The 18,670-nt window shown below is 43.2% G+C and overlaps 1 protein-coding gene across 1 annotated transcript in view; it reads right to left on the reverse strand.

Moving 5' to 3' along the window:
- Positions 1–16,631: 16,631 nt before the first annotated feature.
- The window catches only part of BORCS6 (BLOC-1 related complex subunit 6), a 32,681-nt gene continuing 30,642 nt past the window's right edge, over positions 16,632–18,670 (reverse strand). The window contains exon 8 of the mRNA XM_080278784.1: positions 16,632–17,563. Coding sequence (XP_080134910.1) covers positions 17,503–17,563 — 61 coding nt within the window. The 3' untranslated portion in view covers positions 16,632–17,502. The remainder of the gene's footprint in view (positions 17,564–18,670) is intronic.

Raw genomic sequence — 18,670 nt, forward strand, 5'->3', positions numbered from 1 at the left:
CTCCACCTCATCCTCGGTCTACCCCTCCCTCTCCCTCCCTCCACTTCACCTACATACATCGTCTTCATTCTGTCCTTGACCTCCGCGGCAGGCAGACGTGCTTCCCAGAGCGCTTCATCACACAGTAATTTAACAACTGAGTTGAAACTGATCGGATGCACTACAAAACCAACGTGCCCTGAAATGGCTAGTGCCATGGCCATGAACGAGGGAAGGGAGGCCCCCTTGGGTGACAACGAGGAAGAAATAGATATGGATACCGGGTTTACGGAGGTCATCAGTACAAGAGAGAAGAGAAAGAGGATAATACGAGGCAGCGAGAGGGAAGCGAGTGATGAAGAAGAGGACAGAGACAACAAAAAGGTAAAGAATAAGTCGTGTGGGGTAGATGGAGGTGTTACTATACCATGTGATACGGGGAAGGCAGCTGGAGTGCAGCCGACTACACCACGTGGGTCAGAAGCAATGCCTATGACCGTGACGAGGCCACCCCAAGGAATAGAGTGAGGCTTCTCTTCCCCACCAACACTGACCTAAATTATCACCAAAAACTACTCTGGACGGTGAAGCTTGGACTTGCATATCGACGGTTCGAGGTCCTGTTTAAGGAAGGTAGGCAGAGACCGAAAAAGACCTGAGACGAGATCAAATGAGTGTGACTTCAGGGATAAGGGAATGAACAGGGAGGATGCCAGAGATCGAGCAGCGTGGAAAGCCGCCATTAGGTGACCAAGGCTGACGGTTACAAGCACGTTGGATCTTTTATAAACTATCTCTATCTATCTATCTATAGCCCTAAGCCCTAATCCCGCAAAGGGTGGCCGCAGACAAAACGCCTCCAAGTCGCTTTGTCACCCACCATTTGACTACCCTCCCCCCAACTCACCCCCCCCTCCCTCATATACCTCTCAACTCCATCCCTCCACCTCATCCTCGGTCTACCCCTCCCTCTCCCTCCCTCCACCTCACCTACATACACCCTCTTACTCAGTCTTTCATTCTTCATTCTCTCCACATGTCCAAACCACCTCAGTGTATTTCTCCTAATCTTCTCAACCACATCCACATCCACCCCACAACGTTCCTCCACTTCTTCATTCGTCAACCTGTCCCTCCATGTCACTCCACACGCTCCTCTCAAGTAACTCATTTCCACTGCTCTCAATCTTGACTTGTTCCCCTCTTGCAAGGTCCACGCCCCGCTTCCATACGTCAGGGTAGGGATCACAATACTATCATGCAGGGACTTCTTAACTTTCATACTCGCCTCCCTATTTCTCATCACTGCTTTCAGTGAACCAACAACCTTCCTTCCCTGCTGTACCCTTTCACGCACTTCATCCCCCAAAGGTCCATCCTTACTCATCACACTACCCAAGTACTTGAATGCACTCACACTCTCCATTTCCTCACCATCCAACCTCACTGTACATTCTGTGACTTCATTCCTCTCAAACACCATAACTTTACTTTTGTTTACATTAACTTTCAGCTTCCTCCTCCTACACACTGTCCCGAATTCATTCACCAACCCTTCCAACTCCCATTCATCTTCACTCAACAATACTGTATCATCAGCAAACAGTAACACCGGAATCTTCCAAATCTCACCCTCATTCATTAGAGCCACCCCCACATCCACTGCCCTACCCTGCACCTCCTTTACAACCCCATCCATGTATATATTAAACAGCCATGGAGACATCACACAACCCTGTTTCAGTCCCACATTGAGATAAAAAAATTCACTCAGCTCACCATCCATTCGCACCGTAGCCCTAGCTCCTTCGTACATACTCTTCACAGCATTCAACAATTTCCTCTCCACCCCATATATTCTTAATACCTTCCACATACCGTGCCTATCTATTCTGTCATAAGCTATCTCCAAGTCCATGAAGGCAGCATACACTTTCTTTCCCTTCTCTAGATACTTCTCCACTAAACATCTTAGAACAATTATCTGATCTACACACCCTTTTCCCTTCCTAAATCCCCCTTGTTCTTCTCCAACTAGCTCCTCTGTCATATGCCTAACCCTATCAATGAGTAGTCTATCATATATTTTACCAGTCACACTAAGAAGGCAAATACCTCTATGGTTACCACATACTTCTCTCTCCCCTTTTCCTTTGTATAAACGAACAATTATACCTGATTTCCAGTCCTCTGGAACCCTTCCCTCTTCCCAAGCCAATCTACACAACTTGCATATCCATTCCACGACAATCTCACCCCCATACCTCAGCATTTCACCACACACTTCATCAATCCCTGGGGCCTTTCCCATCTTGATCTTCTTCATTGCTTCCACTACTTCCGCCTTACTGATCTCTTCTTCCCTCCTCTCATCTCTCCTTCTCCCAGCCATTCCCCAACCACTTATACTCGCACTGTTGTCACCCTCTACATTCAACAAATCCTCAAAGTGCCCCTTCCATCTCCTCACTGTAGTGGAAGGGTTAATGTAATGTGTGTGTGTGTGTGTGTGTGTGTGTGTGTGTGTGTGTGTGTGTGTGTGTGTGTGTGTGTGTGTGTGTGTGTGTGTGTGTGTGTGTGTGTGTGTGTGTGTGTGTGTGTGTGTGTGTGTGTGTGTGTATGTGTGTGTGTGTGTGTGTGTGTGTGTGTGTGTGTGTGTGTGTGTGTGTGTGTGTGTGTGTGTGTGTGTGTGTGTGTGTGTGTGTGTGTGTGTGTGTGTGTGTGTGTGTGTGTGTGTGTGTGTGTGTGTGTGTGTGTGTGTGTGTGTGTGTGTGTGTGTGTGTGTGTGGGAGAGAGAGAGAGAGAGAGAGAGAGAGGTGGGGGAGTTGATGAAATGATGTGGAAAAATACTACGTGTCTTGTAATCACTCACCTGCATTGCCAAAATTCTATCTCTTGAGCATTCATCTCCCCCTGCCTTCGACCTCCATTTTTCTAACGCTGTGTGTCCAGGTACAGCATGGTCTTGACGTTGGCTTGCTTGTTTGACTATCTTGCGTTGGTGTTCAGCCTTTGGTTCCTTCTCTCTGAAAAATGAAATAGTGTTAGTATATTGTATTGCTAGCACTTACTGTTAGGAATTTGGCGGAGAGGAACACGCAGAGAACATCAGGAAAAAAGTAATGAAAATAAAAAAAAATAAGAAAACTGTATAAATAAATGAGGGAAACCTGTCATAGAGGTATCCAGGAAAAATGGCCTTGGGTTCATTCTTCCTTGCATGAAAAAAAAGAATACACAGAAATAATACAGACTCCTTCAACACGTCGTCTTAATTTAGTCCTTAATCTTAAAACTATGAGACCAAAGGAGAATTAAAGACCTCAGTTTTTGACGGTCACTAATGTAAGACTAGCAGGGATCAGATTTATTAGCCTGCATGCCACATTTTGAGTTCCTAATTAAGATATCATACAGGTAAAATCAACACATCAGTACAGGTGCATAATATCAGTGATGGTTTTATGTGAAAATTCTTTACTTATTCAACATCATGACACCTTCTTATTATTATCATTGTTATTATTATTATTATTATTATTATTATTATTATTATTATTATTTAACTGGTACAACCTGATGATTATAAATGGCTCAGGTGTGAACTATGCAGGTAACTGGGTTGTCAACAGTCTCCTCTACTCCTGCCAGCGTCTAGAGATTTCTCCTAAGATGGGTGAAGCTCTACTGAAGGGAAGAGACTGTGTGTGTGTGTGTGTGTGTGTGTGTGTGTGTGTGTGTGTGTGTGTGTGTGTGTGTGTGTGTGTGTGTTCTTACCTTACCTTACCTAATTGTTCTTACCTAATTGTATCTTTACAGGAATGAGTCAAGCTCGTACTGTCCCGTGTCTTAAACCATATTTATCATACATATCCTTAAATTTGTGAATTGTTTTGGCACACACTATTTCATTCGGTAGTGCATTCCATTGATCAATTGCTCTGTTTGGGAAACTGAATTTCCTTACGTCTTTATCACCTCTCTTCTTATGCAGTTTTTTGCAGTGTCCTCTTGCTGATGCTTCTCCATATGTTAAGTAATCATTTATGTCTATTTTCTCCTTTCCTGATATGCACTTATATAGCATTATCATGTCACCTCTTTTTCTTCTCTCCTGTAGTGTTGGTAGATTCAGTTTATTTAGTCTTTCTTCGTAGCTTAGGTCCCTTAAGCTTGGTATCCATCTTGTAGCGGCCCTTTGAACTTTTTCAATCTTGTCTATATGCTTTTTGAGATGAGGACTCCAGACTATTGATGCATATTCCAGGGTTGGTCTAATGAATGGTGTGTGTGTGTGTGTGTGTGTGTGTGTGTGTGTGTGTGTGTGTGTGTGTGTGGAGGTGTGGCTGTGTATGAAGGTGTGCCTGTGTATGGAGGTGTGGCTGTGTGTCTCTGTAGGATATTACACAAACCATCTCCATAACGAGGTGTCTAAATATGTATATCAACATTTCGTAAAGCCTCTTATTTCCTAAGTACAGAATCACCCACTGTCTATCAATAAAGATAATATTTACTTACATATATTCACACCATATTACTTCTACCAATGACATACACACACTCTGACACATAAACATAACCAATACTTTACAATATTTCCACTTTCAAAAACATCACACTCCCTACACACCCATCCCATTCCCAGATGTACTTTGCCAGCATGTGGTAGTTAATTCTGCCTTTCACTCTCCCTCATATTTCTCCACTTTCATATGCATCATCCCTCCTACTGACACCCATCTTCCACTGGCACCTCGTCAGCATGGTAGTTAATTCTGGCTATCACTCTCCCTCCGACTGTAAGGTCCGACCCTACACTGAACGTAGCATAGATTAATAAAGATATATATTCAAGCAAAAACTCCAGGATTATGTTAAGCTGAGAGAAGACCTTACAGAGCAACAGAAAAGAAAAATCAATTGACTCGCTACTATGGATGTATTTATATCTCGGTGCTCTTTCTTATATCTAAAACTAATCTCTGGAGGGGTGACCACAAACAAACTGCCTCCATGTTACCCTGTCATGCATCATCAGGCTGCCTCTCCTTCAACTCACACCAGCATCGTTCATATACCTCTCCACCGCATCCCTCCATCTCATTATTCTCGGTCTCCCACTACTCGTCTCTCCACCTAACTCACATACACTCTCTTATACTCCTTTCACTCTAACTTGTCCTAATATTACTGTCTCTGTCTTCAGTTCTGAGCTGTAGCAATACGAATACCAGAATATGACGCGTAAAATAAATAAATAAATAACAAGCATCATGGTAAGAACGTACGTAGAACCTTAGTACTGTATTATATTTTCCTGCCACTGAGCTACATGAAATAAGCTACAAAGGGACGAAAACCTGGGCCAAGTTAAGGTGGAAGAACTATAGGTAATCTCTCAGTCTTCATTCCACATGGCCAAACCATATCAAGGTACCTCTCCCAACACCCTCCAGCGCATCCACATCAACACCACAGCGCATCTTTACTTTTTCAGATTAATACAGACGATTTGGCGCAGCGGAGAGAACTCGTAGCTATCAAAGAACGAATGAACAGTATCCTCGCTTACCCTTCTGTACCTCAAGAAGACGGGGAAGCTGTTTACACACTATAATTCTATCACCGAGTTAATATACACACAGCACCTGCGTCCTCCCCCTTTCTCGGTTAGAGGGTGACTGATGGGATTCGGAGCTTCAAGGGTTCACAGAGTTCCAGTTCGAGACAGAAGACTCATTCCAGTCATGCTCGGTAACATTTGCTTTACTGTATATTTCATTTTAACTATACTCTTTTCACTTATGTGTTATATACTTAAACATTATCATTATCTTTACATTAACCACTTCACTTTGAGAACGTCTCTTTGCCTCTGTTCATATTACTGTCAGACGATTTTAATTATCTAGAGTAAAACCTGTCGAAAATGATCGCTTATAGCATCATCATCCATTAACCTCTACGTAAGATGCGCCTTTTTAATTATATCTGCCACCGAGTCTCAAGATATTAATATATATAAAATGCCCGCCGCCGGACCATCCACCCCGCCACCCCCCACCCCACCACCGGGCCACCACCACCCCACCACCCCAGGAAGGAACAACGGAGGGGCTAATGACCCAGGGCAAGAGGGTCACCCAACCACCACTGACCTGTGCCCCTTCTCCCCGCAACTGCCCCGACACCAGGTGAGCCTGGATCGGAGACAACCTCACCGGCGGGCTAACCATCGACAGCGGGGGACTTTGATGAATGGTTGCGGAGAGAAAGGACGTGTGCTGATCTCTCCTCTAGCTGCAGGGTTGCCTCACCGGCGTTAGCTTTTTCTTTCTTCGCCACTAGGGCGTTTTTCAATAAAGTTAGGTTAGCTAGACCTAATTTTCCTCCCTGGCCTTAGTAGATATAGTAGGTGTCTATATCTAATTACTGAGATCGCCTTTGCTTACTCACCTCTGGAGTGTACCCCCCACTGATCGCTCTGGGGTGTGAGTTACACACAGGCGCGTCCTCCCGAGAGTGGTTTGAGAGGGTAATCTCAGATTAGGTGTGTGTTCCCCGGGCAATTTCTCCCTTGGTCGTTTTTCTCTCTCTTCCCACTATTGACAAAGCCATAGACTATGCTCTCAATTCTAGGCATGACTCATTTGTCATATTTTCAGATTCAAAATCAGCCCTTCAGGCAATTGCATCTTGCACTACGGACTCTCACGAGATCCAGGGCCGCATCGTTAATAAGTTGCATTCATGCAACAAGTCATTCACGCTGATCTGGGTGCCTGGTCATTGTCGTATCTACGGCAATGAGCAGGCTGACTTACTTGCAAAGTCGGCTGTAGAGCTCGAGGAGACTTGGAACGTTCCTCGTGATCTACGGTCGAGTCTCTCTCTCGGAAAGAAATCAATAAATCTTCTGCGGCAAGGTCAGTGGACCAGACTAAATATTCCAACTTGTAAGCCGTACCTGGGCGACTGGGACACTGCCAACCGTCCCAGTCGCCTAGAAGAAAAAGTGTTGGCACGGGTACGGCTGAATGCCACCATTTTAACCCACATTAAACCATATATGGAAAGACGCTTCCCACCGTACTGTGACATCTGTAATGCGGTGTTATCTATCAGTAATATCATCCTGCGCTGTCGGCGATTTATTAGTGAACGTGCTTCACTTATAAATTACTGCGGTGCAGCAGACGTCCCCTTCACCCTTTCCACCATCCTGGGTGATGGGGACATTGTTATGACTGATAAATTGATGGCTTTCTTGAGAGAGACCGGATTGATCAGAGTGATGTGACTTTTTTACTGTGTGGTTATGGTTTTTATGAACAGTAAATATGTATATATTGTAATATTAATTAGGGTTGACAGTTGACATACTTTAAATAGTTCCTCCTCCCACCGATCTATTTCTAATATAGATGTCCCCTACATTAAGCCAAGTTCTCGCCTGACAGTCACCAGCTGATGAGTGCAAGTGTGCAATATAGGAAGGTATTGGGCACTTGCAGTCGATGGTGGTCTGCTGGGCGAGGTTCTTCACTTTTTGTACAAATTATGTAAATACATTATACTATCTCGCTTAACTTATTCTATTTAGGGCCGACAGCTGACGTATATGGAAATGTTCCTGACTCGTCTGGTTCCCTTTCATATATTGATGGCCCCTATATTAGGTTGTGCCTCGACTGACAGTCACCAGGTGATGAGTGCAGGTATGTCATGTAGAAAGGCATTACATATCTGCAGTCGATGGTGTTCTCTTGGTCGAGGCTTTTTGAATATTAGTGTAGGCCTAGTTATTTGTCTCTTAGGATTTAGTATAGGTTAGCGATTTGTCTGTTAGGTGGTTAGTTTTAGGGTCTTTAAATTAGGTATTTTTGTTTATAAGTAATATAAGGTTAAAAATATAAAAAAAAAATAAAAATAAAAATAAAACTACAAAAAAATAATAAAATAAAAATTATTATATATATATGTACGTGTGCATGAAAGTATGTTCATATGCATGGATGTGTGTATGTATGTATGTATATATATATATATATATATATATATATATATATATATTTGTATATATATGTATATGTCAATATATATACATATATATATATTTGCCTTAATGACCAGAGGCTCCGGCCTCAATGGTCGATAGGCAAAAAAAAAAAAAAAAAAAAAAAAAAATCGACAGCAGTGGGGTGGGACTGATACAAAATCAGTCCCTAGTAGCTTTTTGGCGACGGCCATAGTTACACCCCTCAAGGGCAGGAGGCCCTTTGGTGAGCCACGAGGTGTCCCCACCTCTGCCACAGTGAGCCACGAGGGAACACCACCCTCTGCCACACCTTTAGTGAGCCACGAGGGGCCAGTACCCTCTGCCACAGTGAGTCATGAGGGATGATATTGATGATGCTGAAAATGATGTTGATGCTGATGATAATGATGATTTAACTTCAGTACGAGGTAACAGAGTTGGGATAACGGTGATGATGATGATGATGATGATGATTACAGTCATGATAACAATTTTAATGATGATGATGATGATTACAGTCATGATAACAATTTTAATGATGATGATGATGATTACAGTCATGATAATAATTTTAATGACGATGATGATGATGATGATGATTACAGTCATGATAACAATTTTAATGATGATGATGATGATGACTGTAGTTATAATAATGATAATAATGGTAATAATAATAATAATGATAATTATAATAATGATAATGAAGATACTGATGCTGATTTTTGTCGGTAGGTGGACGGACGGACGGAACTGCAAGAACTTGGTCAGCAGTCAAAGATCCACGATTCCCCATCCATCCATCCATCCATCCATCCATCCAGCTCCCCCTGATGTTAAAAGCTAAGTCAAATTTCTGTGTCATACGCCTTTTGGAAACAGGGCAGTATTTTAGGAAGCACGGGAGTCTTCTCAGTGCCCCTTCCTTAGCTATTTATTTTTGCATAGCACGTCTTAACATTTTCTTGTAAGCTATTAAAATCGGCTTCATATCGGCAGAGTTTACATCTCTCTCATAAAAGAGGGTGTTGTGGTGTAATGTGCTGATTAAATCGCTAAGGAAGAGATGTAAAGAATTTCCTAAGCAGCTTACAGTACGATCCTGGATGCAGAAAAAAAAAAAAAAAAAAAACAAGCGAAGTTAACTCATGTTTTCAAGTCAAGAAAAAGATTAATTTTATTTATATTTTGTTATGGAGAAATTTGTCCAGATTTTCACATTAAGGTGCAGTATATTCCTAGATTTCCACTTTCCTTTTTATTGAGCCAAAAGCGTAATAGTGAAAAAATCTCATGAAAAATCGAATAGTCTCTCTCTTGACCCAGTGCCCACCTACCTACAAGATTCCATTGAAAGCCGATAGCAAGTTTTTGATATAACTTGGCCATAGACAGACAGATAGACAGATAGAAAGACAGACAGACAGACAGACAGACAGACAGACAGATAGAAAGACAGACAGAAAGACATATAGACAGACAAACAGAACGACAGACAGATTGACAGATAGATTGATAGACAGACACGGGTGAATACATAACTTCCTTCATCTTCACTGGCTGAGGTAACTAGGCACATAAAGCAGTCACCACACAAACATTATCAAACCCTCCAGCATCCCACCACCAGCATCCCACAACCAGCATCCCACAACCAGCATCCCACCACCAGCATCCCACAACCAGCATCCCACCACCAGCATCCCACAACCAGCATCCCACAACCAGCACCCCACCACCAGCATCCCACCACCACCATCCCACAACCACACACACACACACACACACACACACACACACACACACACACACACACACACACACACACACACACACACACACACACAGACACACACACACTCACCCACACACACAATTCTTATACTAGTTCACTGAACAGGCGAAACTTGGAGTGTGACATCCGTAGACTTTCAGGCAGCAAAATTTCTTGGTGAATTTATAGCCGATCGAAAGTTAGGTTAGGTCACTTTGGGCAGGGTTTGGTCTGATTAGGTAATTTTGGGTTGGGTTGGGTTCACTTCGACTACATATAGACGGATTAGGTTAGATTGCTTTAGAATACGTCGGTTTTCATAGGTTTTGGGTTGGGTTTCAATTGGTTGGGTTAGGCTGGGTTAGGTTCGGTTGGATTAGGTCATTTTAGGCTTGACTGGGTGGGGTTAGGTCGGTTATGGTATGGTTAAGTGAGACTGGGTAGGATTAGGTAGGGTTAGATGCGGTTAGGCTGCGTCAGAATTGGTTAGGTTAGGTATGAGGAGGTTACGTGAGATTGTGAGGTTAAATACAATTAGACTGGGTCAGGTGAGGTTAAGTTAGATTAGGTTGGGTTAATTTGGGTTGGATTAGGTCATTCGAGGTTAGGCAGGTTTCATTTCGAGCAAATATGGATAGGTTAGTTGAGACTAGGCCTATATAAATTGGTTTATGCATTGCGGTCTTTTGTTGGTCGGTCCCTCCAAAGTCAAACATCACAGGAGGTGGGCGTGGTTTTGTGTGTGTGTGTGTGTGTGTGTGTGTGTGTGTGTGTGTGTGTGTTTGTGTGTGTGTGTGTGTTTGTGTGTGTGTATTTGTGTGTGTGTATTTGTGTGTGTGTGTGCTCGCTTCGTGTTTCGTCTATTTTATATATTTTGTGTGTGCCTTGTGTGACTGAAACTTTGTTTTTACGTTTGGCTTCTCGTGTGACTGAGGGTGGACTGCTTAAGAATAGCGTCCTTTATAGTTACGATTGCCTCTTCCTCAGTATAGCATATGTTTTTAGTTTATTTAGCTCTCTCTGGACGATTGTATAAGAGCTTCGTGGAAAATACTAGAACTAGAAAGATGGCAGTAGATACAGCCTTGTGTACCAGATATCCTACCCAAGTTTCTATCTATCTATCTATCTATTGCCAGACGCCTCAATCCCGTTTGGGGTGGCCACAAACAAATCGCCTCCAAGTCGCCCTGTACCCCGCCATTTCACTCCCCTGCTCCCAGCTCACACCCCCCTCTCTCATATACCTCTCCACCCCATCCCTCCATCTCATCCTCGGCCTCCCCCTCCCTCTTTCCCCCTCCACCTCACTCACATACACTCTCTTCGTCAGTCTTTCACCCTCCATCCTCTCCACATGGCCAAACCACCTCAGTGTGTTCCTCATAACGCTTCCTATCACATCCACATCAACACCACAACGCTCCTTTATATCCTCATTCGTCAGCCTGTCTCTCCATGTGACTCCACAGGCTCCTCTTAAATAACTCATTTCCACTGCTCTCACTCTTGACTTGTGTCCTTCCAACAACGTCCAAGCTTCACTTCCGTATGTTAGAGTTGGTATCACAATACTGTCATGTAGTAACTTTTTCACTTCCATGCTCACTTCCCTGTTTCTTATCACTGCTTTCAAAGAACCAGCAACCTTTCTTCCCTGCTGTACCCTTTCAAGCACTTCACCTTCCAAACCTCCATCCTTACTCATCACACTACCCAAGTACTTAAACGTACTCACATTTTCCAATTCCTCACCAACCAACCTCGCTGTACATTCACTGACTTCACCCCTCTCAAAGACCATCACTTTACTCTTCCCTACATTCACCTTTAGATTCCGTTTCTTACACACTGTCCCAAACTCATCCACCAAGCCTTGTGCTCCCCTTCGTCTTCACTCAACAACACAGTATCATCTGCAAACAACAGTATAGGGAGTTTCCAAACACTATCCTCTCTCACCAGGGCCACTCCAACATCCACTACCCTACCTTGTACCTCTTTTATTACCCCACCCATGTACAGATTGAACAACCATGGAGACATGACACATCCCTGTTTCAACCCAACTTTCAAACAGAAAAATTCACTTAGTTCACCATCCACATGCACTGCAGCCATCGCACCATCGTACATACTCTTCACAGCATTCAACAACTTCCCATCTACTCCATATATTCTTAACACTTTCCACAATCCTTGTCTATCCACCCTGTCATATGCTTTCTCCATATCCATGAAAGCCGCATACAACTTCTTTCCCTTCTCTAGAATCTTTTCCACTAAAGATCGAAGAATGAATATCTGATCTACACAACCTCTTCCCTTCTTAAAGCCTCCCTGTTCTTCTCCAACTAATTTCTCTGTTCTTTCTCTAACTCTGTCAATAAGTATCTTACCATACACTTTTCCTATTATACTAAGAAGACAAATGCCCCTATGATTACCACACACTTCTTTTTCCCCTTTTTCTTTGTACAAGGGAATAATTATACCTGACTTCCAATCCTCTGGGACTCTACCTTCCTCCCAGGCCAATCTGCACATCTTCCACATCCATTCTACTACTATCTCTCCACCATGCTTCAGCATTTCACCACACACTCCATCAATTCCTGGGACTTTCCCTGATTTAACTTTCTTCATTGCTTCCACAACTTCTATCCTACTGATTTCTTCCTGTCTTCTCACCTCCCTCCTTCTCCCAGCCATTCCCCAGCCACTTATACTCGCATTACTTCCATCCTCTATGTTCAACAATTCCTTAAAGTGTTCTCTCCATCTGCTCACTTTTTCTCCCTTCTCCACTAGTAATCTACCATTTTTATCTTTCACGCCTCTGCTAACTTCACTTCTACCCTGTCTTACTCTTTTCACCTCTTTCCAGAACATTTTCTTGAGGTCCCTCCACTTTACACTCAAATTCCTTCCAAAATCCTCATCCACTCTCTTCTTACTCTCTCTTACTAATCTTTTCACCTCTCTCTTTCTTTCTACATATAACTCTCTCTTCCACCTCTCAACTTCTTCCAAACCCCTATTTCTCATCCATTCATTGTATACTTTCTTCTTTTGTGCCATAGCCTGTCTCACCTCTTCAGTCCACCACGCTGTTCCTTGTACCCCCCTCCGTCTTCTCTTCCTTCCATACACCGCATCACATGCTGCACATATTTCTTCTGTAAATATCCTACACACACCTTCCACGTCTCCCACCTGCTCCAATTCATATTTGCCCAATCGTTCCTCCACTTCTCTCTTATACTCTTGTCTTTTTCTCATCCTCTTGTAACCTTTCCACTCTCCTTGCAACTACTCCTTCCTCTCGTCTTTCCCTTCTTCTATTCCTCCATCTTACTTGAATCCTAATTCTGGCCACCACCAAGTAGTTGTCAGAAAGTCCACTCCCCCAACCTCTATAAGCTCTTGCATCCATTACACATCTTCGCATCCTTTCATCCACACACACATAATCAATCATTGCCTTCCTTTCATTCAGTTCACCACCCACCCTTCTCATCACTCGCCATGTATACCTGTGGATCATTTTATGCCTGAAGAGGGTATTCCCTATCACCAACCCCCTCCCAGCACAAATGTCCACTAACGCACTCCCATTCTCATCTATCTCAGCAGGCACACCCCACTCATTAACTATTCCATCCACCTTCACATTCCCAACTTTACCATTCATATCACCGATCAAAAACACTCTCTCGTTCCTTCCAAACTTTTCCATGCACACTTCTACATTTGTCCAGAACTCTTCTCTCACTCTTCTAGCACGATCTTGCGTTGACGCATACACACACACAATCGCCCACATTTGTATTCCAACTTTCAACTTTACCCACACAATCCTTGACTAATGATCATTAGAAACTGCCTTGTAGGAACTTTAGTGCTTTTATTACAGTAATACTGTAGCTCACATAAAAACTGAGACAACTTGACAGAATTTCATTCATTTGCAGTTTCTTTCATGTAGTTCAATAGGAAAATAAGAAAAATAAGGGCTGTATTTCCTTTCCACACCACTTCTTCACAACTAGCACCATTTTCTAGAGTTTACCTCTTGTTACAGTTCAGCATTCAAGATGGAAGGATGACAATTTTAGGCCAAGCTAAAGTGGACAGAGTATGCAATGACATGCTTTTGTAATACAATAAACAGGATACTGTATACAGAATAGGTAAAACTGAGCAACCTTATGTGTAATTCAGTACATGATTTTATGTAGGTGGTGGCAACCATCATCCACTCATTTGATGTAGTGCTGCCTAGTTCTTCCTTCACCTTTATCATACTTTTTCTGTGTCAGCCCTCCTCTCTTCCTATTTCTCCCATCTTTCCCATCACATTTTATTACTCTTCTTTCCCTTTCAGGTGGCTTTACATTGAGTGACAAGCCTCATGGTTTCCTGCAAATCAAGAAACCATTTACAATATTGGCTGGTAACCATATAATAACCGAAATGAAACGTAACAAATTAATCACACCATTCTAACCGGGATTTGATCTCGGGGCCTCGCGCTTCATAGGCGCGCATGTTACCACTGAGCCAAAGAGAGAATCCTCGCTTTGCCTCACAGCAACATGGGCTTTTATACACCCCATTACAACCATACAACCAACCCATACATGTTTCCTGTGTGTCAACAAGTGGGTTGGTAGATGGTTAGTGCAACTCCCATTAAAACAACTAACTCAAAGAGAAATGCCACATTTAATGGAATTAGGAAGTTTGGACATAGACAGATTGATGGACTTTTAGTCTATACAGTAATGTATTACAATATATGCTTTTCTACTTATCTGTCATCTGATTTTCTACTGTCCCATTATGAGTGCAGGGACCCAAGTTAGATCACTTTACCCAGACATCTGTAGTGAAAGTGACCAACTGACCATCACTGAGTGGCATTATGTGAGTAATAAACCCTAACCATCCTCCACATATAAATCCTAATGGGCCACATCAGGTTGGAATATCATAACTGACTTGACTACAAGGTGTCCGGAAACTGTATAAGAGCAACAAGATGAATGCCCAACATGAGTGTGAATCAGAGAACTGACCCATGAAGGCTAAAGTACCCAATTGCAAGAAAGGGATTCATTTTTCCAAGTCATAATTTCTGATAAAACTGCACTGGAATGGATTTATGGAAACCAATTAAACTGCATTACCTGCACTCAACAATTAGTTAACGTAAAGCAATACAGTACACAAAGCCAATGTGATAACAATGTAAGTATTACTGAATAATCTCTAAGACCTAGTACAACTGGAGACAAAATGACACCAAATATTTCGACTTTTCCACTTCTTTCTACTGGCTATCATCTCTCTCCTGAGAGGGGCAGTGTGTTCCTCTGCCAAGAGATGATTCTCTCTAATGTGATGCATCAAGAAGGAAGTGATGCGTTTGCCGGAAGTGTGAAGTATACGCAATGGAATAGTATAACAGGTTTTGTCCCAAGCAGTTCATTTTCAGTATCTGCATTACATCATGAGTTGAGGTTAAAGGTCACTATTTTAGGTGGTATTGGAGGCTTCACTGTACTACTTCCTTAAAGATTTATTTTGCATATTACACCATGGCATTCCCAAATACACTATTTATATCCTCTAATTACAGTACAGGCATACCCTGATATCCGGCGGTGTTGTGTAATGGTGGGAGTGTTCAGACAGCGAGTATGTTGGATATCAAAGCAATTTACCCCACAAGACACTGAACAAGAGCAGGAGATGCATTCCAGGCCCAAACCCAAACTCTCATATACCTTAGTCAGTAGAGACTGACACAGAAACACCATAGGTAATGTTAGACACCATAGGTAATGTTAGTATACTCATAAACAATATTATTGCTAAAAAATGGGACATCAAACATCACATATGCAAGAAGGTAATGCGTGAAAGTATGGTGGTAAGAGGTAGAGTGGTGAGATACATTTACGGTAACTGACACAGCCAGAGTGGAGAGCAAAGGCAAGGCAGGCAGCACACAAGTGGGGATGGAGGAGGGCAGAGGGATGGGGAGGGAGACACGCCTGGCAGCACTGACTCAGCAAACAAGAGGAGAAACGATGGAGAGATGATAAATGAGCGAGATGACACCACGGAGACCTGAAAGACACAAACCACCTCTCCCCCCCCCTCTCTCTCTCACACGCACGCACACATGCATGCACATACACACACACACACACACACACACAATCCTCCTTATGTCCGAATTTTCACTTTTTTTCCTTTCCTCCTTCTAAACCTTTCACATCCTCCTTCACCTCATTCCCTGTTTCTTCCTTTCCTCCCTCCCATACATCTTTAGCATTCTCCCTCTTTTTTCTTCCCCTTCTTTCCCTCCTTCTCCAACCTTCCCTCCCTACTTAGTCTGCCTGCCTCATGTTTTTTGCACCCACTTTCCCTACCCCTAAGTCATTTTCTTCCCTCCATCTCTTTTCTTTCCCTCTCTTTGCTTCTCACAGCTTCTTATCTTCCTTCCCTTCCCCTTCTTTTCACTCTCTTTTTCCTTCCCTTCCTTCCTAGTCTCTCTCTTTCTCCCTCTGTTTTCTTCTCTCCCCCTCACTTTCTCCCTCCCTCCCTCTCTCATTTTATTTTTCTTCCCTCTCTCTGCTTCTCACACCTTATTTTCTCTCCCTCCCTCTTCTTCTCATGTTTTCTTTCTTTCCCTCCCTCCCTCTCAGTTCTCTCACCCTTCTCTCTAGTTCTCCCATTGTTTTCTTCTCTCCCTTCACGTTCTTCCTCTTTCCCTCCCTCTCTCGTCTTTTCCTCCCTTTGCGTCTCATAACTCCTCCCTCCCTCCCTCCTTTTTCTCCTCATACTCTCTCTTTTTCCTTCCCTTCCTCCTTATTCTCTCTCTCTCCCCCTCTGTTTTTTTCTCTTCCCCTCACTTTCTCCCCCATTTTCCCTTTCTGCCTTCCCTTTCTCATTTTTCACTCCCTCTGCTTCTCACACTTTATCTTCCCTCCCTCCCTCTCCTCACATTCTCTTTCATTCCCTTCCTCTCTAGCTTCTCTATCCCCCTTGTTTTCTTCTCTCCTTCTCACATTCTCCCTCTCACTCTCCCATGTTCATCTTCTTCCCACTCTCTCTCTTCTTTCACTCCCTTTGTTTCTTACATCTTCTCTTCCCTCCTTCCCTCTTCTTCTTGGCCAGGTGACTTTGACCATTCAGCAGGGAGGTAACACGGCCATTTTTGCTTGGCTGGTGGGCTAGGATCTATTACCAGTGTGCAGCACGAGGCCAGCTGAGTGACTCTGAATGTTCAATGAGGAGGCAGATGGCCATTTTTGATCAGCTGGTGGGGAGTGGGGGGGGGGTTAGGATGGTGGGAGAAGTGACAGGATGAAGGGAGGACGGGGAGAGCCATGTGCACCACCACATCCGCATTCGAATGCGTGTGTTTGAAACCTAGGGAGTGGCGGAGTGTTCAGACTAGTGAAGCAATGGCTCTTCAGACTGTGAGAATGTTCCCCAAATTCTTTTGTTCGGTGTAGCAAGTTGTCAGTTATCGATGCGCAGGATATTGGGGTATGCCTGTGCTGACACAGTCTGCATCACTATTAAACAAGAGAAAACTGAAGAACAACCTGAAGAATAAATTATGAGAGAAGAGATGCTACGAAATATCCAAAGCCACTTACTTCCCACCACTTGCTGGGGAAAATGGAACTCATGAACCACTGGAATGGATAATATTTTCAAACATGTCAAGCAAACGACGAACCTCTTTACTGAAAAGCCGCTAAGGAAAAATATATTTCTAGCAGCACAGCTGGAAAATGATACAGGATATGGATACAGGAAGAACACGTATTTTATGTGTTCAGCAACTGCTCTTGCTATTGTTGTGGTCCCAAGCTCATCTGAATGTGAACCCAGTGGATTACAGGCTGAAGTTCCCTGTCTCCTACAGTCCACCATCCTCTGTTCAGAAGACAGGGAGGGAACTGAGGAAAGTTTGTATAACTGGACAGGTGTTAGCACATGAAGGCATCCTTCTCATGCACCTGTGCAGGTGTACATGTTTGAAATACAAATACAAAATTAAACCACTGACTGTTAAGACTTCTCTCATCCTCAACCTCATCTTAACTTTTTTTTTTTTTTTTTTAAATAACAAAGGACTGGATGAAGTAAAGCCCAGTAAGCTAGGGAAAAAAAAAAAGACATGAAAGAGGGAGAGACAATTAACAGGAGTGAATGGAGGGAATGGAGATTTGAGTGACGAGCTTTCCGTGAATGTTGGTGTGCATCAAGGGGTTAGTCTCCAGCCCCTTACTGTTTATCATGGTGCTTGAAGCCATCTCACATGATTTCCAAAATGGGCTCACGTGGGAGATGTTGTCTGTTGATGACTTGGTATTGACTTAAATGAATGAAAGGGAGACAGGGGAGAGATTTGGGGAGTGGAGAGATGATATGGGGCACAAGGGCTTCATAGTAAATGCAGATAAAACAATGGTGATGGTATCTAGGGTTGGTGGCGGCACTGTCAAAGAAAAGGGAGAGTGGACATGTGTGATTTCAATGCACGGCATGGGAAGTAATTCCATCTAGTGCACTGTCTGTAATGAGTGAATACATAAGAGATGTAGTGGTATCAGAGTTACGCTGTGAGACAATGCTCATTTCATGTGCACTGTCAGTAATAAGTGACTACATAAGAGATGTAGTGGTATCAGAGTTACACTGTGAGATAATGCTCATTTCATGTGCAGAGTGTTGGGAAAGCATGCGGAGATTGTCAAGCACAATAATATTGGTCATGCTGATGAGTCTCTTGAATGTGTGGAAGAGTTTTGTTACTTGGGAGACATGTTATGTGCTAGAGGTGGGGC

Source organism: Coenobita brevimanus, chromosome 75, assembly GCF_032717465.1.
Source record: "Coenobita brevimanus isolate Jiangsu-jjx chromosome 75, ASM3271746v2, whole genome shotgun sequence".
In the NCBI taxonomy this organism is placed as follows: Eukaryota; Metazoa; Arthropoda; class Malacostraca; order Decapoda; family Coenobitidae; genus Coenobita; species Coenobita brevimanus.